This window comes from Polistes canadensis, unplaced genomic scaffold (assembly GCF_001313835.1).
Source record: "Polistes canadensis isolate GaletaPanama2010 unplaced genomic scaffold, ASM131383v1 scaffold_326, whole genome shotgun sequence".
Taxonomy (NCBI): domain Eukaryota; kingdom Metazoa; phylum Arthropoda; class Insecta; order Hymenoptera; family Vespidae; genus Polistes; species Polistes canadensis.
Window position 1 is genome coordinate 1 of NW_014569873.1, and position 26,996 is coordinate 26,996.

Here is a 26,996-nt window from a genome sequence, read left to right on the forward strand (position 1 = left end):
CCTAAATAATCTTCGGTAAATATTACAGTCATTCTTTTGTCTTGTTTCGTCTTTAAAAGTTTTCATTGTGTTCGTATTTTATTAAATTTACAATTTGTTTTTCTATAAAATGCAGTTTAAAAATATTTCACAATAATTAATAGATATTAATTTTTTTAGTAACTTAGTATTTTAACTTTTCCAATATTTCTTTATTATTACATTTCATAATTTAAAGTCACGCGTTTAAATTTAATTTCATTACAACGATTAATATAGAGATTTGATAAAAATAAATAGAGAATTCAATTGAAAAGTGCATCTGCGAATGGGACGATTTATATGTCAGGCAATTGTATCACTTTTGATTGTATGATTAATATATTTTTCTTTTTGTTACAGGTGATCATCGTAGGATTTATCATCTACTCATTTTAATTTTCTTCTACTTGAGCTCTTATATAATGACTATTTTTTAAAAAGCATTTCTGAAGGCACACACAAAAACTAAATATGACATTTATATTGTTACTTAAAATTCTATAACAAATGTAGCTTTAAATATTTGTGAAAATGTACCAAAGATTTTGCAGATAGTTTTTAACAAAAAAAAAATAAATATTAAATTTAAATTAATATTTTAAATATACGCGGAGAGAGACAAGGAAATGGTTCACGATTTTTTAAAAGAGTTTTACAGTCAATTATTCTTTCATCTATCAATCTATTTATTTATTTCTTTTTCATTCTTTATCATGGAACTTAATATTTTGTAATTAATTAGAAAAAGGAAGCTTCTTCATAAAATTGATGTATAGAATAACCTAACAAGTTATAAATTGTGTAGCTAGGGTTCTGAAAATTTTTTTCGATAATTTAACGAAGGTTGATATTTTATTAATACCGACAAAATATTATCTCTTATGTACGGTTTTTACCTTTCCTTCGAATATATTTTTTATTGCTGCTATTTTCTAATGGAAAAAGATGAATTTTAAATTCCAACAAATAGATTTTATATTTTGGGTAATTCCAGTGTGATATTTTTGGTTTCAATTGTAATTTTTTTTTAAACTATAATGCTATTTTTATTATTGGGTTTATGAAAGAAAGGAAATGGAATAAATATTAATCACATGTGTTTTCATAGTATCGTAATATATTTTGTAATAAATTAATGTTAGATATACTTCTATCGTTTAAATTTTTTTTTATCTCGTAATCATGAAGTTATTTGTCTGTATGTGGATGGGTTCACATATAATTCCTGTATTTGTATTCATATATTTATTTTGTTTCTCAAATTTGTAAATTCCAATGTTGATTAATATTTAATTCAATTAAATCTTAGCTTACATGATCATCATTAATCGAATTAAATATCGTCGAAATTTCTCTCGTAAATTTGGCGCAGTCAATTTATTTTTTTAAGAACGAAAGCAGTTAGATAAAATTCTATTTTTGAGATTTATTTAATTAGAAGTAATACTTTCCATAGAAAACTTTGAATATATAATATAATTGAAATGATCAGAAAGCGATAATTTTTCTCGAATCATTCGATGCTTGAATATTGAAATAATAGTGTATCAAACTGCTTTATAAAGTATAGTACTTGTGTCGATAATACTTAGGAGTTCTATATCTAACATATACATGTATAGGTAAGACATAGTTAGGTACATGATCTGTGGAAATGATTCTCGAGTAGTATTTACTGTTACCAGTACTACAATGTAGATATTTTATTACAATACTTTTGTTAATAATCATTTCCATTTTCAGAATAATATTACTCGAAGTAACTTATTATTATAATATATTGAATAACATTTGATGGAAGACGTAGGCGATAGATCAAAGTTTCTTTATCGTGTATTCGGTTGGTGTCATTGTTCAGAGAAAAATAATTAATTAAATGGGGATTTTTAAGAACAAAAATTCCAATATTGTAATGGAGGAATGAATTTATTCGTTAAGATAAAAGTACTCGAGGGATTTTAATAATGTAGGTGTCTATGCAAAATGAAGTACCTACACTTGTCTCTTCGGAAAGTTTTATTGAGTACCTATACTTGTATATAAGTACTGAATTACAAGTACCTTAAGCAACACAGCAGTTAGTTATTACGTCTTAAGAGAAAATTTGTAGTTTATTTTTTTATTTCTTTTACCTTTCGAAGTTTCTTTATATCATCCGCAAAGACATAACTCGGATGCATATCGTATTTTATGAAATTTAATTTTCGACTCAAATTTAAAATGGAATAGAAGAAGATAGTAACTTGTTAATCTTCGTAATTTATTTTTTAATAGAGAATTAAGCTTGAGTAAATTTGCAGTAACACCGAGTCACTCTTTTTAAGTATGCTAATGCATACAAAACAAACGGATTATGAAGATTTTTGATTAGAATATTTGAAGCCGTATCGTAAAGATTCGCAATGAATGAAAATATAATATAAGTATTATTTAAAAATATATAATAATATATATGTGTGTATGTATATATATTTAATTGTTTGGTCCTTGGATCCCTTGCTAGTTCTAATATTGTTCGTCTACGTGTGTTTAAGGTACATTGCATTTCTTCCATCGTTTTTAAAGAATGTTCCCATTGATTTCGTCGGAAGTCTAAACTTTTGGTATTATTTTTATTTCATATTAATTAATGAATAATTCTATCTATTTATAACAGAACGTAAATTTCAATTAGCCCGTTCGAAAGAAAAGCGCGGACACTTTGTCGTTAAAAGTATTGTTAATTATCGTTAAAATAATTTTTGTTTCGAAACGACAATTAATATACTCGTAACTTTGGATAGTTTAATATCTAATTTTCATTCGTCGGTGTTTAACGTTCTTTTTTTAAAATTTTTTATTTTCGTTATTTGAATTCTATTACTAAAACACTTTCGTACGTCGCTATGGTTTCTTTTTTATTTTCATTTATTAATATCTTACTTACAAATGTTTTCCGCGTCATTAAACCTTTTCTTTCTGTTTTTTTTTTTGTCGAATCTTTATCGATTTCGTTCAGGTACACAAACGGTAATTACCATAGTAATCAAGTACAGAGTTAAAATGAGATACACCTCTTCTTTCACTCGCTTGGCACGGTAATTGTGCTATACTTAACAAAGCTATCCTTATGTCATAATATTTCTTACTACTTATAATAATAATAATAATATTAATACGTGTATTTATTATCCAATTAGAGGTAATTCTACTTTTCCTCGTTTCTATATTATTTGTTTAAAGTTGAAGAAAATTTCATAGTTTATTGTTAATCCGAGACGCAATTTAATCGAGTTATCCGATAGTTTCTTTGATATCTTGTTAATCCTCCGATTTTTATCATCCACGCAAAAACCTCTAAGAGTTTGACTACAAACTCAAATCCTACTATATCACAGTATCCATCTCTCTAATTTAATTACATTACCATTTTTATTTATTCTCTTTGGTCAAAATACGTGTACATACATGTAGGATTCGTGAAAATAATTGGGCCGTTGGGACTCGAGCTTTTCGGACAATTGCTCTAATCTTTGAGTTATCCAAGGCCCTTAGTTTAACTTGCTTACGAATGCCTATTTTCTTTGAAATGGATGTATTCCAATCCACATACATACATACATTCGTAAAAGTACAAAGTATGAGTTATAGCCATGATTTTAATGATTTAGGCTTAAACCAGCACTGCCCCGTCAGTTTTATTTTCCATGATAAGGTCAAAAGTTGGTGTTGAAATATCGGTAGGAGTTGGTACAGCTAATGGTGCCAAACGAATAAGGTTTTTCGGGTCCTTGTAAGGTCGCATTCGAATTTTGACAGGATGAACCAATGGTGATAGTTCCGATATTAAATTCGTGCCATTGTTTTCAGTATAATTGTTACGAAATACGGACTCGGTTGATTTGCTTTGTTCGTTCAGGATCGAAGAACTCTTTAAATTAATTGCGGAAACGGAATTGTAGACTGGAGGTAAATCGGTTTGGGTTGGATTAATTTCCGGTGAAAAATCTGCCAAGTCGTTTTCCTCGAAAGACGTGAAAATATCTGAGTCAGGTACCGAAGGTGCATCGAAAAAAGATTCCCGTAAAGACGAGGTCAATGGTTCCGGACATATAAACGGGTCTAAAGATGTCAGGTCGTTCAAATCGCTACCACTGTTGCAAGTTTGAAAGTCGTTAACCGAGTAAGAGGAAGGAAAGGCTTGGTGTTCGTTTGCGGATGTTAAAATTTCTTGACTTTTCGACGATTCCGACCATTTAGAATCGGACGGTCGTCTCGAGTTGAATCTCGTCGAATCGTGTTCACCGAATATTGGCTCGGCTAATTTATTATCTCGGGATTTTTCTAAATTTCGTAATAACGCTTCGAACAATTGTATCGGTTCTTTCGGTTCTATCGTTGACATTTCTTTGTTTGGAAGATTAATTGATTCGGAGGGTTCGCTGAAGTCTTCTATGTTCAATAATATAGACGGTAACGTGGGATCCGAATGTCGTATTGGACTTTTTCTATGATTCGATTCGAGTTCGATGTTATTTCTCGGTGAGCTTTCGAAATGATTTAAATTCTTCGAATCCTCCTCTTGCAAAGAGGATAAAGGAACTGATTCCAAAGGACTCGGTGGTTCCGAGTGTATTATAGGAATCGTTAATCCTTCTATAACATTTGGATACCGCGAAAATGCTTTATCGATTTTTCGCTCAATTCGGTTGACCGACTCGGAGTGTTTTAGTTCTATGTTTATTCGAGGTTGAGATAATCGATAGGATGCTGATAATTCTGTCTCATGTCGTATGTTCTTTGATATGCTCGACGATAAAGTGGACGGTGCTGTGTGGACGACGTATTTTGGCTCGAAACAAATTAACGTTGGCTGTTTGTTGCCGTTAACGTTGATACTGTTCGAAGATAATTTACAATTGGGACTTCCTAACAAACTACGTTTAACCAAATTATCAGTTGTTGGTAGGGACGAGTAACTGTTGTGAATACTTATGTCTACGTTATCGATGAGACCGAATCGTGGTCGAGTTCGAATTCGCGGATAAAAGTTTTTTCTCGTTTGGCTTTCCGTTTGTTGATGTTTCGATCGATTTTGGTCGACGTTACGTCCATCCAATTTGTTCTCATTTAAATTCTGAACAGAATATCTGTGAGCTACCTCCGACTTGTTCCTATTAGCAGGGAATATTCTCAAGTTAACTTCCGATGTAATACCACTGGCTGTCTTTATATTCGGATAGGACATCGATGATAGATTAGAATTTCCATGTTTATCCATATCCATATCCTTCATCGTTGCAGTCCTTTCATTGACATCGAGCGTCCTGTCAAAGTGCTTTGATTGACAATCGGCAACCGGATTGTTCGCGTTCAATAACGGATCTGACATTGCACTAGACCGAAAGAATTTTCTATTACTGCTACAATCGGAATTAAGATTTTGATAGGATATGAATTTTGGTTCGGACCATTTTTTTGAAAAATTTTTACTCAACAGTTTTTTACGATTGAGACGTCTCAAATGTCTTATTTTACCAAACGTTGGATCTAACAGGTATTTGAGATTTTTAATCTTATCGATGTTATGATTAGAATCGATAACGTGATTCCGATCGATGATATATTTCGGATCCAACATTTTTTTTAAATCTTCAATACCCTCCTCGACAATTTCATTGGGATAACATTTCGAAGATGAACTTAGGTCGGTTTCATCTCTTTCCGGTGAAATATCTGAATGTCTTCCCGACATTTCCAAACAACGTTTGCTCGAATAAAGTGTGTTGTTAATATGCGGTTTAGCTGCGAAACAATTTTCGACGTGTTGTCTTCTAATGTCGTTGATGTTGTTCACCTCGGCCAATTCAAGATTTGCATTCGAGACACGTCGAGCGGGTGAACATCCGCCATATCGACTGGGTGTAACACCGAACAAAGCGACTAAATCCTCAGCTATTTTTCCTGCCGCTATTCGCATCTCACCGTGATGAAAGGCATAAATCCAGGGATTTGCACCGCTATGTGCGAGAATTAGCAAACCAAACCATATAACCGTCCATTCCGAAAGGAAATTCGTCTCGTAGAAGATATCGAGCAGCATGCACATCTGAAACGGTAAATATCAAATTCTCGAAATATTTTTAGGATCAAATTTTTATTTTTCATCAAAATTGACTCTCATATATTTTTGGTTTAGCATTATCGTTGAATATACATCTTATGAATTCAATGTTATTTCGTTTATTTTCCAATAAAATAAATTCCAATCGTGTGAGAATAGTTTTCAGAGAATAACAAAATCCAAAGGAAACTGAAGAAAAGAAAATTTTATTGAATTTGAAAAAAAGAAGATTTTAAAAAAATTCCTAAATAGAATTACTTTGAAGCAGTGTTATAGAAATATGTATGGAAATTCGCTGCATAAAGCATTGTTTTTTTTTTTTCTTCCTTCTTTCGTCGTCGTCGTCGTCGTCGTCGTCGTCGTCGTCGTCGTCGTCGTCGTCGTCGTCGTCGTCGTTGTCGTTGTCGTTGTCGTTGTCGTTGTTGTTGTCGTTGCCGTTCTATAGAAAAATCTAACAAAATATAATATTACTTCTGTAGTATTTTGGGGGAGTAGCTAACTTTGTTTCGTTTTGCTTTTAAGAGATGTGCGTCTATTCCGCATGAATTTCTTTTGCGGTCGTTGACAGAAGAGTTGATTTTGCTTCAATAGATATCGCGTACGTTGCCCTCGTATTTACTCCCCTTTTTTATTCTATACATCGACGATAAAAAATAAAATATACGTACATACATATATACATACACATTTTAATTCAATAAAAATCTTTCTACAAATATTTCAGATATTTTACATCAACGGATGTAAACATAGATTAAATTTAATTAAATTCGGAATAATTTCTATTGATTATAAAACACGACTATATATACCGAAAGATAAGGAATGAATATTTATGAATATTAATAAAATATTTACTTACTTGAAATGGAAGCCAAAGGAGGAAAAAAGTTCCAACGGTTACAGCCAAGATTTGGCCATATCGTGGTAGAGGTAAAGTTTGCGTTTGATGTCGGAATGATAATTCTACCGTGTAAATGGCACGTGCATGAGCGCGTGCTACCAAGTAGACGTACATATAGCAACCCAGAAGTACAAGGGCACTTGGAGCCCAAACAACTATAACCAGGAAAATCCTTACAGGTGGCAAAACAGCTGCTCTGAATCTACAACCTCCGCTACGATGTAAAATAAATTAGTTTCTCTTTCTCATTTTCTCTCACACATTTGTCTTCTATTTCGTTTAGGAACATATTAGGGATATCGAATGTAGCTTTCATTATACCAATCTTTGAGTGACAATAAGAAAATATTTTTTTCTCTATCTTGAAACTAATTAAATATTAAATTATTATATTAATAATTTGTTTACCTATGGGTTTGAGTAAGTCCCATGATTTGTGTGTAGATCAACGGTGATAGTCCAACGCAGATTGCATAAATCCAAAATATTGCGATAAACTTTTCGATGTTGCTGTGAGTGATGATGTTCTTGTATCTCAATGGTTGTGCTAATGATGTCAAACGATCAACAGCTATTGCCACAGTAACCAGCACGCTTACACTACAAAGTGCGATCACGATGCAATACGGAATGATGCAAAGTGTCGATGTACCATTTTCTGGCAGGCCAGAAAGTTCTAACTGCATACCAAACGGCATGAATACTCCGACCTTTATAAAAAAGTGAATATCGATTTGAAATCGGGTTTTTTTTTTTTACTTGTTACATGTTATATGGTAATGGCTTTGATCGTCGATGAAATTCTATTTTCATGGGAAATTTATTGAAGAAAATATTCAATCATCCAATACTTTGATAACACTTAACACTCGTTACTATTATCTTCTCATACATATGACGTTAATTATTGCAATGAATTAAATGAAAAAATTACACAAACATTATTTATTTAATATTAAAATTATTTCCACTAGAAATAATATTTCAATTTTTTAACTTGGCTTATTTTAATTACCGGATCATATACGTGAGTATACGGGATTAACAAATTTTGAATCTCAACAAAAATTACTTTCATTTTATTTTATATAAAAGTTAGTTCGAGCGAAAAAATGGTTTCCATGTTAGGTTCAAAACTTTTCAACTAATCCTCGTATGAATTTCTAATCGAGTAATTATATTTTCTCTCAATAGATTAAAGAATAGTCAAGTTGTAGAAAATGTTTTCAGGAATTATCATTGAATTACTGATTTGATTCTATTTTAATCTTTGAATAATAGTAAGGATTTAATTAGTTTTGCCTCGTCAAAGGCACATATGATAAATTCTATATACAAGCTAGTATAATCTCTATATTTCCTATTAGTATATAGTAATTTTACTAGATGAGTGTTAGTCGAATTACTACGTCGAATTACTACGTCGAATTACTACGTCGAATTTATTGATTGTTATTTTCGACGAATTAGTGTTCAACCATTTGTATTTATGCTTCATAAGATCCGTTCATTGACGTCATAGTCTGCAGAAGATAGATCAGTCAATGTATATCTAAATTAACGAACATCCTTTCTCTTCCTGTATACATATATGCATTCGTCCAAATTGAAAATTCTTTTTATTTGAACATATTGTGTATACTGTATCATGAATGTCTTGCATCGACGATCAATGCATCGAAAATCAATGGGAATGGTCTTACCCCAAAATCACTGATGGCCAATGATACGAGAAGACAGTTGGAGGCTGTTCTAAGTCTCTTGTATCTATAGAAGGCTGCTAAAATGATCGAGTTTCCTGTTACGGTTATCGGTGATAGGATGCAAACTATTGAGACTGCTAGTACAACCGAGATTGGACTGATGTCCAGTCTTGTATCGATTCTGGTCACTGTTGGTATAAGGGTGGTCGTCAATTCATCGGCAATTGTGCTAGCTAACGACTCCGTAGCGATCCCTGACATTGTCATTCCTTTGAGACAATGTGTCCCTGTATTTTTTATCTTTACGTACAATGCGTGTTGTATATATGTATTTGTATTTTCGTTTGAGTTTGTTAGCCTTCCGTCTCGTCCTTCTTTTCTTTCGCCCACGCGTCCTTCAAGTCAAATTGGGTTCGTAAATGTCTCTTCCGTATGACGCCATATCGTTACCAATGAAAATTTCTGAATCGATGAAAGCATCAACTTACTCCACCCTACTAAAATATTTCTGGCAGGAACCATGCCTTTTTTATCCCCTTGTGTGTGTGTCTTAGATGATTGATCTTCCTTTCTGAAAATATAATTGATTGATTTTTAAGTCGATCTTTTTATTAATTAAACACAGGAATTATTTTTCTTAAATAAAAAGAGTATACATTTCATTTATTGATATATCGCGAAAATTACTCAAAATGTCTGATCACACATCACTGATGCCTTGACTTGTACTACTTAAAATACATATATGCAAATATTAAATTAAGATTAAACGAATTTATAATATAATATAAATAATTAAAATAAATCACATGTGTGTAGTAATATACAAATATATGAAATATACGCGCGATTAATAATAAGATAATTGATTAAATGAGAATTTATATATATAATTTGAAGTTATCACCTCTTGTCGGTATACATATATATATCTAAATAATAAATAAATAAAAATACGTAATAACACTCGCATATTTGCGGACGAGTTTGACGCGGTAAAGCACAAAGTGCTATCACTTGTTTGGAAGCATTCGGCGTTTGTTGAAAGGGAAGGATAATCGTGAATATATACATCGCACTTGTTGAAATTCATATGCAGGAAAATCAAGTCCATGCTATTATCTCATATTTGCAATTCGATTGTATTTGAATGCATTCGAACCCATGCAGTGTACCGTTAACATTATTTTTCGAGATGGTTTGAATTTGGAAGCTATTAAAATCATGCTTGTGCACTCTTGAAAACCACCAACGTTTATTGCCTACACCCACTACTACTACCACCTCTTTTTTCATTCGTAAATCTTCTGAAAACATTTAATTAATTTATGTACGTGGGATGGCTCCAGTAGAACACATGAATTTTCTAGTTTTCATTAACCAACCATCTTCTTGTAAAACCGTTTTCTATTTATTTGCCACACCGAATGCAATTAAGTTAAGGGCAGTTCACTTTTCGTTTCTTCCTTTTTATGCATATTATTATTTGCGTGCTATCACTAACACGGGGGAAGATCATTTCTTTCTTTTCTTTTTCTTTCACGATTGCAAGAAACGTTTCAATGTTTGTTATACTGTTTGCTTTATCGAAATACTTATCACTTGGATACAATCAATTATAATAAAGAAAATATAACTTAAGTAATGTTATTTTATTAAAATTTTTCGGAATGTATTAACGTTGCATGAAAAGAAAAGAGAGATGCTATAGGGTGTAGATGAATTATGATTTTCACTCTGAGAATATCAAAGTGTATTTTCATTATAATGAAGTACCTTTCGTATATTGTTAAGCATTTCTGAGAGAGTTTATGCATAACCAAAGACTTGCAAAGCGAATTCATACATATTACTAGTGCTATAGCAAAGCAACGTGAATTATCAAAATTTTTGCTTATTTAGTATAACATGCATGAACATTTTTAGTATAGTTTTATTTTCCAGAACTTTGTAAAAATCATTTAACATTATTTTTTGCTTACGAAAACTTACGAAAACGCTTGTGTTAAAATATATTTTTCAATAGTAAATCGAAGTATTTAAATTATTATTAATTTGGCGTTGTGTAACTCTCGTTTAATAATTTTTATTATTATTTTTTTCTTTAGAATCTTTTACAAATATTTTCACATTATTTTCTTCTCACGGACATTTGTGTTAAAATATTTTCGTCGAGTTTCGGGGAACGCGTAAAAATTTGTCATCGACCGATAACGATAGTTTCTATAGTTCTGTAAATAATCAGTTTTTTCTATAATTTAAAAAACTACTTCCTCCAGAGCTCATCGTGGAAAGTTTGAAACGATTACACGATCTTATAAAGTTCGAACGTAGAGTAGAAAACCTCGATCGAATTTCTCGGTTAACTGAACTTTATAAATTATTTAATACCTAGTCGTCTATTATCGATGACTCGTCAATGATGCTCTTTCTCTTAAGAATCGACAGTTTGACGTTTAATAACTGTGTTCGAAAATAACTCATAAAAAGTCGTCCTTCGCTAGTTGCATCTCATATATTACATGTATGCATGTACGTAGAAAAATTGCAACGTTATTATTAAAGTGGAACTTTTAAAAGAAATATTTTTTTCAACAATTTTAGTATTTATTCAAGGCAACGAATTAATATCTATAGATAATAAATTTATCATGTTAGTTTAATATCTTGTCTTGTTTTTATAATAAGAGAAACGAATATTAATGAAAATTAAATTGTAATGAAATGTCAGATTTAAATTACATTTTTTTCCGTTGTTTTCTATTTATTATTTTACTCGTATTTTCAAATCATTTCTTCGTAAAATGAATTTTTTAAATTTCAATTCTCGTTCCCGTTCCAAGTTGAGACATAATAATTCATTCGAGAGGGAGGGGGGTACGAAAATGGAATTTTCAAGAAAAATATTTGCAAATTATTTCTTTCACGAACAAAAAATAAATCCGGAGTTATCGTTCGGTTCACAATTTTTCTTATTATCCTTTTTTTTTCTCCGATTATTTTTAAAATAACAATTCAACCGCGTCCTACCTATGAATAATATTTCGTGAAAAAACATTTTAACGACGTATCCGTATTTTTATATCGAATTTTATTAAATACCGTTATGGTAAAAGTTCTTTTTGTTTTTTTTCGTATGATAAAAAAGTAGGCACGAAATTGTTCGAATTTCGATCGACAGATTTGTCGAAGCATGTGCGTGTGTTCTATTGAACCATGAAATGGAATTGGAATTCTTATCGTGAAATATCGAGAGAGATACCTCTTTGAATCTGTGGATATAATATTTTTCTGACGATGTGTCAATAAATTCTACTGTATTGAGCATTTGGCAAAAAAAAAAAGGAAGAGAATAATAATTAAAAAAAAAAGAAAAAAAAAGGAAAGAGAAACGTGCAATAAAAATTTATATTTTAACGTATGCTAACGAGTATAACTCGATAATCATTCACTCTTTGTTTTTGGGTAATGAACGTCACCTAAAAAAGTTTAAGAATAAATGAATGATAAAATAAATTAGAAAAATGACGATATTTCGATTAAATCGATAAAATTTCATTTATTCGTTTTTATTTGTCAAATTTATATTTAAACCCTTTGAATTCGTACGCCATATCTTATCTACATTTTATCTAAAAAAATAAATACAATTTGACGAGTAATGAGACAAAAATTGTATATTAAGGGTTAAAATACGGTAACGAATATATCGATAATCATTCGAACTCTGTTTTCAAACCTTTGAATAATGAGCGTTAACTATACGCTCTGGAAATTAATGAACGATACAATTGATTGAGAAGACGACGGTGTTTCGATGGAATCAATAAAGTTTAACTTATTTGTTAAGGTCGTAGTTTCTGACACGTGAAACATTAATTAAACCCAACACATTCGTAGATATCGATCTTTCCGGTATTTCCCAAGGAATTTCAGTTTCGCCATGATTGACCTAAAATGGTCAAATGTTTCGAATGTGTCTTCCTTCTGTCAGATATTTCTATGTGTATATGCGCTTGCGCGTGGGTGTGTAGTATCTACTTATATATCGTTTGAGTCTCGTTTAAAAGACCCTTTAGGCTGGCAGCTTCCTTTATTAGAACAGAGAAAAGAAGCTTTACAGAGTGTTTTATAAACTTCGTAATAAGAAAATGAGCTGTGTGTTCTGGACTTGTTGACTTTTTCAATTCTCATTCTTTTAAGTATTCCTTAATCATAGTACATTCATCCTTGTCTTTTTCAATTGACAAAAAACACTGGAAAATAAAAATTTAAATAAAAAAAATATGCCGATTTAAAAGGATTTCCTTTTTTTTTTTTTGTTTTTTTTTTTTTTAAGAATATTCTCATAATGCTAAAATAAAAAGGAAATATAGGTAGATATATTAGTATAGTTACTCGATAACACCTATAACAAATATGTTCACTCATTGAACAGATGCGGGACACGATGATTTGCTTCTTCTTTATTTTCTTTCTTTTTTTTTTTCTAGGTTGATAAAAATCATACCCGCATTGGCGGTACCTTGAGGGTATATTTAAGGATTCTCTTGCGTGCATTGAACCTTTTTGCTACGCAAAATATTGATTTCACTTCAAGGTATACACAGTAAGTTCCGTCATTCTTTTTATCTTCGTTGCTTTTGTTTTTTACTTTTGTTCAAATATTTAATTGTGATAATATCTAGGAATGATTTAAATATTGATTAAAAAAAAGAGAATGAACGAAGATAAATTTTATTGAAGAGTATATTTAAAATTTTAATTAAATACGAACGAACAAATTATCTCCTTGAGTTTCTCCTCTTTTTTGTTTCCATATTTTATATCGTTTTATTAAAGATGTATTTGTACAATTTGCATATATGCACACGTTGAGAGAATTATTCTTTATAAAAAGAATATTAAAATAATGTCCATTATCGTTAGTTAATTTCTTTAACTTTTTCTTCATACTTTTCGTCACGATTGACTTTTTATTATTTGACAATGATTATTATTATAATTAATAAACGGTGTAATGCTGTATATTAATTAAAATAGGAAGGATATGCAAAATAATTGTTATCCATTTGTGTCTGGTTTATCTCTATTTTGTCGTGTCTTTCTTCGTTTTTCTACTTTCTATGTTTTATTTTATTTTCTTTGCTTTGACCCTGCACTTGTACTCAACATCATCTCGGCTTTGGCTCCAATTCTGGTTCCGACTTCGGCGCCTTCTACATCGGTCACGGTCACAACTCCTGTTTTTTCCCACGCGTCGTTGATTTCACGAGAAAGGAGTTTCGAATAAAGCTTTTAACTTTGCCAAGACTATTAATACGATTTTTCGATAATGTAAGATCAAGGATTCCTAAGAGGTCTTTTCTTATTTTTATGTCCTTGCGAATATATACGTCATCTTTTTAATACTTCATTTATCAGGAATTAGATAATCCATCTTGAAATTGAATTCATATATTAATTCATTTATAAACTATTATCTTAAATAAAAAATAAATAATAATAATAATAATAATAATAATTATAATGTATATAAAATGAAGAAGAATAAAAAAGATTGGAGAATTTTAATTAAAAAAATGTTAAAATCGGTCATTTGATCGGTAAAAGTTCAGTGTTAAAGCTTCTAAGCTTCAAATAGAGAGTGTTTTTTCTTTTTTTTTTTTTTTTTTTATCTTTTTCCTGGTAAATAGAGTTGCGAGCTTCTATCGGTGGGCGTAAAAAAAAGCATGAGTGGTGGTGGATCGATCGACTTAATCATTGCCAGTCATGAGACGAACGTTAAATTTTCTCATCGTGATATATCCATTCAAACTCGATTACTTCGCTGGGATTGAGGAGGGTGTTAAGCCTCGACACGATGATCACGATCGATAATCGACGACTAGTAACCTTCGACTAATTTTCAATTAATGCGAGCGCGTGTGTTATCCTTCTTGTGAGTTAATGATATTGAATCAAAAATTTTCCTTCATTAATTTTCTTTTTAATTTTTTGTTCTTTTTAAATGTTTTTCCTACTTCGTATATATGTGTATATACGAATATATATTTTATTTTATTTTTTATTTAAATGATCACAATAAAAAAAAGGTATACTAATAGTTTCAATATTATATTTAAAATAAATAATATTTTAAAGAAATATATTAAGCAATCAGGCAACTGTGGTATAGAAAAAAAGAAATAAAAATGTTTGCACACATATTTTCTAAAAGAATTTAATAATTATCAATCACGATCTCTCACACACACACAAGAAAATAACCACCAATTTTACTTTCGGATAAAAGTACAAGGTCGCGTTTATAAAATTGCACGGAACGTTCGAACCCTTGCTAGGAATGCCAACTATTTGGCTTAGTACCAAATCGTATGCCGAACATCTGGCTTCTTTTTCTTTGTTTATTTTTCCTTTTTTTTGTCTTTCGAATAAATACATTTTTGTCTTCTTTATTTGGTCCCGTAATATTGTTTCATCTTTCTTCCATTTTTCATGAGGATTTTGTTGTTGTATTGATCGATAGTAATTTATCGGAAACTTCGCGCGACCGAACTCATCGAGGCCTGTTTGCTGTTCGTTCATTCTTATTCTTCAGTTGGCAATATAAAGCGTAAAATACTCTTAAACTGCGATACTTTAGTCTGTTCGTTCCTAGATCAATACGATTTACATTCTGCGTCGGGATTGGGTGTGGCGTTTGAATATCGGACAATATAAAAAAGGAAAGTTTACTATTCTGTCCTTTCGTCAGAACGAATTTTATTTTTTTTTTTATTTTTGTCACTTGACATTTCTCCCTTATTTTATTTTATTTTATTTTATTTTATTTTTTTTCTTTCACTTAAAAGATCACAATAAAATGGTACACTAATAGTTTTTAATATTATATCTTAAAAAAAATTTATATAATATTCTAATAAATAATTAATTTTTTATTAATACCTTTTTTCTTGATTCAACGCACGAATTTGTTTTAATATGTGTAAATATAAAATTGAAAGATTAGTTAAAGGTAGGACAAAAATTGAGCAGGAAAAAAATAACTATTAAAGGGATAATCCCCCCTAATTGTGCAAATAATCAAACGTACCGAACTCACGAATAACATCCAATTTAGCCCTGACACATATGGTGTTTACGCAAAAAAAGAAAATGTTAAAGTTTGCTCAAAAAGCAGCAGTATAACAGCAACAGCAAAAGTAACAGCAGGAACGTGAACATAACGAGCTCCAGACTATATGCAACGAGCTCTTTCACGTATATAAATCTGATGCGATATTTGTTTAATTGACCTGAATACAACCCGGTCGAAATAATACCACCCATTTCTATAAATGGATGGTAGGTACGCGTTTACATATATCATATTTCTTTTCATTATATTATTATCGTTCGAACATTCATCTAGCATTAAATTATTATTCCCGTTTGTATATCTAATAAGAAAAAATCGGATAAAAATGAAGTTTCCTAATCGATAAAAGTAGATTACGTAAGTTTGATAATATTTTCATTATTTTAAAAATTCAATTTCTCTTTTTCTTTCCCTCGCTTTTTTTTTGTTTTGGTCCCTTTTTCTTATTTTACCTAACGTATAATGCGTGATAAAATGAGAATCCAATGAATATTAATGCATCGAATAACGTGCATTACTTTGACTAGTTTTCATCGGGAAAGTAACTATGTAAATCCAATGTCTTCAACTTGCATTAATTCTATAATATTTATTCGAAGCTTCGAATTTTCCTACATTTTGATATTGTTATCAATGTTGCTCACATCATCACTGATTCACCCGTTCGTTTCGTCAATTCCCTGTTATATTCTGTTTCTATCGATTGTATCACAACACCGAATAAATTTCCTTTCTCGTATAATGTCTATTTTGTAAACAGATGCAATGCTTTTATCTCTATAACTGAAATTGGATTTGCCGCCGAGTAAACTCGCGCTCCCCTTTTGTTGTTTTTAAAAACGAATGAAATCATTTGGCAAAATATATTATTTAATTTTCTTTCTTTCCCCCTCTTTTTATTTTTACAACAACCCAAAATAATAATCTGAAGGGACATTCCATTGAGAAAAAAAAATAAGAAAGAAGATTGGTATGCGAGTCTTTATTTAAGGGAGGAAAAGGGATCCAAAATATCGGCCAAGGACAGCCACGCCGAATTCACGATTTGGGTATTTCGAAAAGATATGAAATTCTCGGAAGAGTTTAGATTTCGGTCATAAATTTATATATATATATAAAATAAAGCCGATTGTATTGTTATTAATCGATGTCCGAAATATTCGAAAATTTATTGAACATTTCAACGACGACCCCTTTGTCGACTTTTTCTTTCTTTCTTTATTTTCTTTTCTTTTTCTTTTTCTTTTTCTTTCTTTTATCGCTAACTTGGGTAACAGGAAAAAAATGGATTTTATTTTGATCGAAGGAGGAAAAAAAAAAGAAAATGAAAGGGAAAAAAGTTGTGAAATATGGTCGAGCAAGGACAGTGACGGCAAGATCCTCTTTTCTATCGCATAAATCAAAGCTTGGTAATGAAGTATGATGTCGACCAAACGCCTAGATACTTTCTCTTTTTACTTTTCTTCGAGACCAGGAGGAGAAGGCTCGAAAACAACTTTTTTCGAGGGTTCAACGTAGACGAACGAGATAAATCTTTGTAAGGCAGAAAAACGAGAGAACGAAGAGTACGATAAACTTTTCATGGTTGCGAATTAGGTTTTGTATTTATCTTTCTCTTTTTATTTTTTTTTCTATTCCAACATCGATCAGATTAAGTAAATTCGTTTTTGTTTAATATTCGGATTCTTTTGTATTAGATTTTTAATTACTTTAATCTTTATTTCTTTCTTTTCGATTCAAATTTCACGTCTCGAATTTAATTGTTGAATTTTTATCATCGTTCGAAAAACGTAGATAAAACGCGAATAGTATACCTGTACAGAGAGAGAGAGAGAGAAGAGAACGAAAATTGAAAAGAAGAATTTAAACGAACGATGAGATTAGAAGCTAATCGTTAGTGTTGTTGTCCTTTCCAAACGAATAATTAATATTCTGATCGAGTTCTTTTGTTTTTTTATTTCATAAAATCATCCGAGCGGATCAATGGCTTTCGTTTGTTTGTTGTTGTTGTTGTTGATTTTTTTTTGTCTAATAAAAATCAATAAAAGTAGCGAGACGAGTAGACCGGCACGAACGATTAATTAATTTGCGAAAGAAGAAGAGATAGGGGAATGGTGGTGCAAGAAGTAGGGGGGTGGTTACGCGAGGGTGTACGGCTCGGCAAAATATTGAGCAACGCGTTCATTCTCTCTCTAGATTCTAATTTTAACGGAATCCCTTAATTGAGAATAGCGTTTGTCCCGACAGGCCACAATTTCCCAGTTTCATTGTCTTTTCAACTTTACGAGCAAGTCAATCTCGGTTTTAAAAGCTATCCCCCATGAACTTGGTAGCCTTTAATCATGCCACCAACACGCCCATTAAATTATCTACCATGTGAGGAATTAATAATAACATGAATCATCTCACAGTTATGATATTTGCATGTACGTACGTACCACATACGTTCTTTGACATTTATTATTTAATTCGAATAAAATTTGTACGATATAAATTTCTCTCTATCCCGTTGTAGAATAAATTTATCTTCGTTTGTAATTCATCGAACGTTTCTTTTCGGGTTACAGAATGATAAATAAAAGAGACATATAATAATATCGTACGTTGTTTAAATTAACCATACATTAAAATAAAGATTAAATTTCATTACTTTCTTTTTTTTATATATGTTATATAGAAAGAACGTATAGACGGAGGAAGATAGAAAATAAATGTGGTACACGTATCAATTACGTGTTTCTCATAAAGTTTTCACATTTTGCTCGTGTAAGTAAAGTTGCCGAGAAATTTAGGTAGCGTCAAAGATTATGCTTCCATGTTTCATTCTTCCGGATCTTTTACATATTTTTTCTTCTTTTTTCATTTTTTTTTTATATACATATATGAATTTTTATTTCTAACGCCAATAATAATACAACGTATTAAATATATAATGCACATCGCAATAATTTTTTATTTAAAAGATACAATTAATCTCGGGTCGAATTGTAATTTCAATAGAATATTATGGAAATTCGTTCGATATAAAAGAGAGCAGAAAGGGGAAAAAAAAAAAGGGGAGAAGATAAAAAGAAAAGAAACAAAATCTCATTGCTATAGATACGGGCTTGTACGAGTGCTTTTCATTCAAGATTTAATCAAATTTTCTTGACGGATCACTATGGGGGAGTGTGGGAGTTCATGTTGCTACTATATCGGACGTTCTCCTACAATCCCTGTTAGAATTAATATCATTGGGATTGAACGATCGATAGGTCGACTTCGAGATCGTTTATACCACCCATCATACTAATCTGTTAGATACCGGATTAGAAACAACAACGATTAACACGAAGGCGTGAATAAATTAATAATAATTAAAGAGAATATATTTTTCACTCTATTTCTCTCTCTCTCTCTCTCTCTCTAACCTTCTCTTTTACTTCCCACACGATTTTTTTGTCCATTAAAATTTAAAGTAGTAACATTATAATTTACTTCTCTTCTCATTTTTTTTTGTTATATCTATTTGTTTTTACTTATTAAAATAACGGGATTAAAAGCAATGTCAATTAAAATGAAGTGTAATGAATAAATTAGTATTCATAATAAAAACGAAGCTACAATTCTCTGTCTCTCTTTCTTTCTTTTTTTTTCTCTTTTTTTACTACTCACTCGAATATTTCAAATTTTTAAATATAATTATACGAAGGAACATTCAAAATTCTATTTTGCAAAAATTTTTTTAAAAATTTTATTTATGCAAGACACTAAATTAAATATAGGGTTTATTTAATTCTAAGATATGAATAAATTAATAATAAAAAAGAAAAGAAGCAACAATTTTATCTTTTTCTCTCTTATTCTCTCTCTCTCTCTCTCTCTCTTACTATTTAATCGAAGTTTCTAGATTCTAGGTAACATTTAAAAGAGAAGAATCAACATTATATTTTATTTTTATTTTTTACTCTTAATCGTTCCAACTTTCTGACACGGGATTAAAAGCAATGTTGATTAACTTTATATTGTTTAAATTAAATAATTAATAATAGAAAAGAAATTACACTTTCCTCTTTTTTTTTCTTTTTTTTACTTTTAACTCTAACACAATATAAGTTTCTAAATTTGAGATAAAATTTAAAGAACAAGTGTAACAATAAAAAAAATGTGTCTCATGGAACGATCAGAGAATTTAATGTGAAAATTGTTACAAAAAGAAAAAAAGAAAAAAAAGCAACTGGAACGAATATAAGCGACAATCACACGTTAGTCGACTGATCCCTTTTGACAAACGTGATCGGAGCTTTAAATCCACATTTTCCATTTTAACGAATGCGTTACATGGTACCGTTTGACATGTCGTTGTCATGTGATCTTACTTGTCAAAGGAAATGTGTGCGTTTCCACATAATATCAAAATGATACACGAATATTCAACCAACTAAATTTAAAAGAGTTAAATTAAAAAATTTATTTTGATAGTAACTATTTTTATCTTTATGATATTATATTTCTTTTCTATATTTTTTGTCTCCCTTCAAAATTGTATGAAGAAGAAGAAAAATAAAGAAACAAAATGTAGAAAAATAGCATGAAATTACTCGGACGATTTTTTTTCTCTCTCGAAGTTGTCACATGTTCCGAGACGATACGTTGAGAAAAAAAGAAGAAGAAGAAGTAACATTAGGAAAACGCGTCTTGTGAAGCACCTGCACTGCGTCTATTTCCTCTACGAAGTTATGTAATCGACATTTCCTACTCCTCGTTCATTCTTTGTATCCTTATTGTTCTACGTTCTTACTTTTCTTTCTAAATCTTTCCTTTTCTTTCATCTCTATCTCTTTATCTCTCACTTTCTCTCTCCGACTATCTTAAAATCCTCTTATCAAAAGGGAATTATAACTTAGCAGCGCATTTCTATGTCCAATTTAAAGTGGGATGATACTTTGGAAAAATATTTCAAGCTGTTTCGAATCTTTTTTTTCTGAATAAACTCGTTGAATTATAATTGTTGATGAATAAGATTCAACGTACAACCCAATTAAAATGATATTATATTATTCTTTCGTGGATAATGATGGGTTAACAGACCGTGATTTATATATATGATTTTTTTTTCAAATACATATTTTCTTTCTATAGTATTTTATGACATATATGTTCTAAATATAACTTCCCATGACTTATGATTCCATTACTTGTTGACAAACCGTATATTTATGCGTGTATACGCGTATATATAGTATGTATAGATGCACGTAGTTTCTCGTAGGTAGTAGTTCCATTCATCGATTCAAACGGAAGACCCTCGAAGAGGTCAATAAAGAGAAGGTGCACTCGGGCACGTGCATTTGCGGTTATAATTTAGTAGCCACCACCATCACAACGTATTTCTGAACAATTAATCGTGAATAAGTGAAAACGCTTTGAGTGTATTTCAAAGTGAATCCTACTTAGTGTCCTATCAAGAACATAAGACACGAGAAAGGGAAAAAGAAAGAAAAAAAATCAAGAATGAATTAATCATATGATGTAAAATTCAAGAACAAACAATTATAAAAGTAAAAAGATAAATAATCAAAAAGAAAAAGATTAACGATAGGAGAGAAAAGACAAGTAGGATGATCGTTCATTGACATGAAATATTGCTTATCGTGTACATAAAAAAAGGAAAATATCTAACAATAAGTTTGGAACGTGTTAGAAGGGGTATCTGGGTTTATAGTAGAGCAATACCCTCCATTACTATCGAACGTTGTCACCCTTCTTAAGGTTTAGATCCTTTCAAGGTTCGCTTATAAAACGATTTACGATGAAAATTACTTTTATCTGAAACTCGTTTAATGCCAACTTTTACAAAACTTTTATAGTCTTTATTATTTCCGTGTAGAAGTTTGATTTTTTTTTCGTTGGAAGACAATTATCGAACGTCGACGAATCGATAGTATTAATAATGATAATAATAATAATATAATGAAAGAAAAGTAAAATAAATAAAGTGATTCTTCGTCGAGTGAGGATAAGTTTTATCAGGATTTAAAATGTTTTCAATGTTTTACTTACAGACTGAGAGAAAAGTAAAATAGATTTGTAACAGCTGGTGTGCATCGTGAAACTTTGTAACTCGCTTTAAAATTGTCGATGTTTCGAACCAAGAGAGTATTGGTCTATGTTCTTGTAACCCACCAATCGAGGATATTTCTATGGGGGGGAAAGTGCATGTGCTACTAAAGAATATCAATATCATAAAAATGAAATATAAAACATATAACTCGTTTCATCTTCTTAAAACATTTTAAAATATTAACCATACAAAGAACATTTCTTATTTATCGATAATATTTAACGATATGAGAGGTAATAATAAAACAAAAAAAAAAAACAAAAAATGAAAGAAAGAACACAAGAGAAATTATAATGAAATGTTTTATCTTTAACACGTTTTTGTCGCCACGTCACTTATATTTGGGTTAAGGGTATGCCTCCGTGGGGGCCCCATCACCCAGATATGGTTGACGTTCTTCTTCTTCTTTTTCTTCTTCTCTTCTTCAAGTTAAATAGAATTTTAAATTAGAATTTAAAAAGGAATTTATAATAGAATAAGCATTGAAATATAAATATAAAAATATACAAAATAAAAAAAAAAAACAAATATATCAACGAAAAAATATACGCACATTATATTATTATACATTTTATTGATTTAAATTTAAGGGAGAGTGGATAAAATATTATTAAATCGATCGGTATACGTTCTGGGGTATCGACAATCGGATTTGGGGGACCCGCGAGAAACTCAATCGAATCATACGCGGTGGCCGATATAAACGTGTTAAAATAAAATCAAATCAAACTTGGATGATAACTTTGATGAAATAATATAATTTTTGTAATTTTTTTTTTTAAATCATTTTTATCGCGAATATAAAAATATTTTGTTTACGATACTAGTAGAGAACGCACGAAATAGATGGTAATTTTTGCTACGAAGCGTGACGATGTTCTAGGACGGAATTCAATGTTATTGCCACTGGTCGGTTGGTTGGAGCTGACTCGTTTAAGGGGTGGTTTGAACACAACATGCATCCATAATTAACAACACTATGTTCATCCGGCCTAGATTAACCATAAATAATGTATACTATTTCTGCATCCCTAAAACATTCTCTTTCTCTCTCTTACAATTAATTTATCTTTCATTTCTGGTACGCAATTCGATGGTTTTGTTCATAATATTGGTTAATCGTGTTTGACAGATCAATCTGGAGGTCGTTTATAGATGAGAAAGAGAAATTTGAGATTGCATCAAGAAAAACACGTGGTTTGCATATGTAGATGATGCGTATATGGTAGGTAATGTGGTAATATCGACAGCATGGTATAACAGAGAAGTCGATTGGTTTGGAGCTTTATAGCGTGCGGTTTATCGCATATTCAACGACAACAAGGTCGCATAAATATTAATTAGAACGGACATAGACGAGGGTTGAACTCAGTGGGAAAGAGAGTGAGAGAAATTCAACAAAGAAACAAACGATCTTATCGTGATATGAGCTTTGGTAAAAAGTTCTTTCCTCACTGACTACATGCGTACTACGTGTGTTCATTAGATTTGATATATCTATATATAAAGAGATAAGGAAAACGAACAAGAAATTATAGAAGGATAAATAAATATAAGAGTAACGTAAAATGGTAATTTAATTTTAGTTCCAGCTCGACCTCGGTTGTACATTTTTTAAATAAAAGATCTTTGATATGCAGTTACTTCTTATAAAGTTAAACAAACAAGCAAATAAGCTAGCTAGCTAGCTAGCTAGGAAGGAAAGGAAAGGAAGCAAGTGAAATCAATTAACGCGAATTTAATCAGTCGGATGATTTTTCCTTTATTTTTTCCCATCATCCAACATGAGGGTTGGAGTGTACAGAGTGTAACCTTCGGTACTCGAATGGATTGTGTCAGATCATGTTTTAAATGCCTTCTTGAAACTTGATAAAAGAAAATAATTTCGAAAAGGAACGAAGGGAGAAAAAAAGAAAAAGGTTTTTCTTTAAACGAGTATTTATTTATCGTGTGCACAAAACCGAGCTACAGGTATTTATTTGTCTGGAACTCTTCGTGTATTCACCCTATAACCCTCTCTCTCTCTCTCTCTCACTCTTGTTATACTCTTACGAAAGATTTCCGTTTACCTATGGTGGAAACATTTGCTAAGTACATGGCATTGTCTGCTGTGAGGTACGCGCCGCGTTACTATGGGGACGAAATACGACGAAACGAATAACAGGAGAATGTGTGAAGAAACCGGTGGCAGGTGGAGGAGGAGGATGAGGGGAAGGGGTTAGGGGGTTAGGGACAAATGCGATTGTAAGCACTGCATCGTATGAAACAATGCGCGAATGTGTCTACAAATGCAATCCACCCCTCTGTTTTTCTCTGTTTTCTTTTTTCACCCCATTAACTTACTTTTTTTTTTTTTTTTAAGTGAAAGAGGAAGAGACGGAAGAGTGGGGAGGGGTCGTAATATGCGGTGGATCGTTTTATAAATCTGTAAATAAGAGTCGGTGAACGTGAGAACTTTTATAAAAAAAAAAAAAAAAGAAAAATAATGTAGGCAGGTGTGCAATGTTTCTTTTTTTTCTTTCTTTTTTTTTTTTCATTTGTCTCATCGAAACGTTGATAATAATGCACGCGTCAGGATTAAATTGTCAAATTATTAACACTCAAACGACCATAGGTGAGATTTTTGTTCATCTTTCAATGCTAAGTGAGACGTAAAAAATCGGTAACAATATTTGTCGTTTTTCAATTTTTTATAATTTCCTATATGTATAATATTTGTATTTCATTTCCAAACGAGACAAAATTGCTGGGGAAAATAATGTACGATCATTTAAGAGTCGACGTTTGTTTATTAATTAAATAACTTCACAATGTGTCTCTCTTTTTTTTTCTTTTGTTTTAAAATGAAACTCGTTTAATATAAACGATCTGTGCCGGGGGAAAAGAATGAACGAACAAAATGTTGTTAAAACGAATCCAATCGCGTTTCGTATAAATGTATATATTTTACATCTTTATAACCAACATGTAGGGAGTCTCTTGAAACAACTAGACGCATATTATGTCTTCGTTTAAACAATGCATCGCGCACAGTGTAGTATGTAATCTCATGAGAATAGAAGGTAAAGTTCGTCAAAAAAAAGAAAAAAAGGAAAGAAAGAAAAAATAAACCCAAAAGAACACGTTACGTTTAACGAAATTAACTTACCATTTAATAAAAACTCGTAACACATCTTATAAAATCGTTGTTGTTGTCACACGAATTAATATCACAATAATTAATCAAAACTATATCAGTCTCTCCAATTCCATATGAAATCAAAATAAAATCTCATTATAATCATCGAACAATAATAATCTTTGCTTTTTTCGACGTATTCGTGCATTTATATTTAACCCAACACCCCCCGGCCCCAACCCCTCCCAACCTAAACGCTTCGCTTTCGCCCTGAAAAAAAAAAAAATATTAAAATACCGAAAGAGAACGATGATGAAAATTAATGAAATTTCCTCGTCACAGGTTTTCGACACGATATAGAAAAAAAAAAAAAAAAACGAAGAGAAAATAAAACAAATGATGGAGAGATAAATCGGTTAGATAGTGGGTACGAGGAACAACACACACACCGGGTTGGACAATAATCTCTCGATATGAGAAAAATAGGTGGTGGGTGATTCGCGTCGGGACGCCGCGTGTCGACTGAAGGCAGGCATCGTATCGTAGGATAGTCGAGAAAGAGAGTGTGAGAGAGAAATAGAGAGAGAGAGAGAGAGGATGAAGCGAATACGAACGAGGAAGGACGAGGAAGGACGAGGACGAAGAAGGGTGGTGGAGTATAATGACGGGGTGGGGCAGGAGGTTGGATGAAAGGGGTGGTTAATATTGGATTGCAAATAAGTGTCGATTTTTTGGTTTTCATCTAAGCGCGAGGGTTGTTTACTTTAACAAAAATTTACTGAGAAGATGTCGCTAGTCGTTATATGGTTTTAGAAAATGCACATTAACAGAATTTTATCATACAATTAAATTGGTTGTCTTATATGACAAAATTTATTAGAAGTAGAATAGTTAAAGTATGAGATTGAAATTTAATTCGTCTTTAAAATATTCGGTTGGCGAATAAGTGTGGATTTTTTTTGATTGGCAACAAAGCGCGAGTGCGGTTACTTTAACAAAAAAAACAAAATATATATAATATAAAGAAATTATTAAGATAAATTTACAATGTACCAATTTTTCGGTGTGCCGATTTTTCGGATTTCCAACTAACCGAGGATGTTTATTATAACAAAAACCAACTGTGAGATGCAGTTTCGTTTATCGAAATGAAACATCCCCTCCTCGATCTTTCTCACTTTCATTTCTACTTATAAACAGGAAGGATCACTTAGTTGTCAAATAAAAAATCCGCACTTATTCGCCAACCGAATAGAAGAATGTTGACTACGTGGGCGTATTAGGGGTGCATCTGATAAGAGCTCTCTTCGTTGGTGGTAGTATTGGGGATGGTATAGAGGGGTTTCACGAAGAGGGAATCAGGGGTTGGGGTGGTTTAGCTAGTGGAAGAAGAGAAAGAACCTGGCGCGAATTCGAAGCCACGTGGTGCGCAATCGTCGAATCGGTCGACGCACGAGTCATGTTTTAGCATCAGTTGGAATTGTGAGAAAGAACGACTCGGTTGCAACCGAGTCGACGGACTATGCAAGAGAACGAGAGCCGGTCTTCGATCGATCCGAATTTACCCTCCTACCGTTGCTGCTGCTGCTGCTGCTGCTACTGCGTGAGAGGGTGGTTTGGGGAGGAAGAGGGAGAGTTGGGTGGTAAAGAGAGAGAGAGAGAGGGATGAGGTCTGCAGGATATGCGGATAAAAGCGTGTAGAGTGCGCTATCTAAAGAGAAAGAAAGAAAGATAAGGGGAATAGGGGGGAAGGGAAATGAGAAGGGGTCAAAGAGTGAAGTTCAGGGAAAGACTCGATGAAATCTGGATGAAAGAATCTCGATCGTAAATCGTAGATCTCTCGTACGTTGGTTCATCGATTTTTTTTCTCCATCGGTTACTTCGTTTCAAGGTCGGTAGTAGT

General features: G+C 31.6%; 1 protein-coding gene across 1 annotated transcript; it reads right to left on the reverse strand.

Moving 5' to 3' along the window:
- Positions 1-1,141: 1,141 nt before the first annotated feature.
- On the reverse strand, positions 1,142-25,603 carry LOC106791625. Its single transcript, XM_014757406.1, has 7 exons — positions 25,543-25,603; positions 25,124-25,363; positions 9,220-9,302; positions 8,732-9,126; positions 7,437-7,738; positions 6,987-7,242; positions 1,142-6,109 (listed from the first exon to the last, which is right to left on the reverse strand). Exons 3-7 carry the CDS (start codon positions 9,251-9,253, stop codon positions 3,674-3,676), a joined length of 3,423 nt encoding a protein of 1,140 aa, XP_014612892.1. The 5' UTR covers positions 9,254-9,302; positions 25,124-25,363; positions 25,543-25,603; the 3' UTR covers positions 1,142-3,673.
- Positions 25,604-26,996: the final 1,393 nt, after the last annotated feature.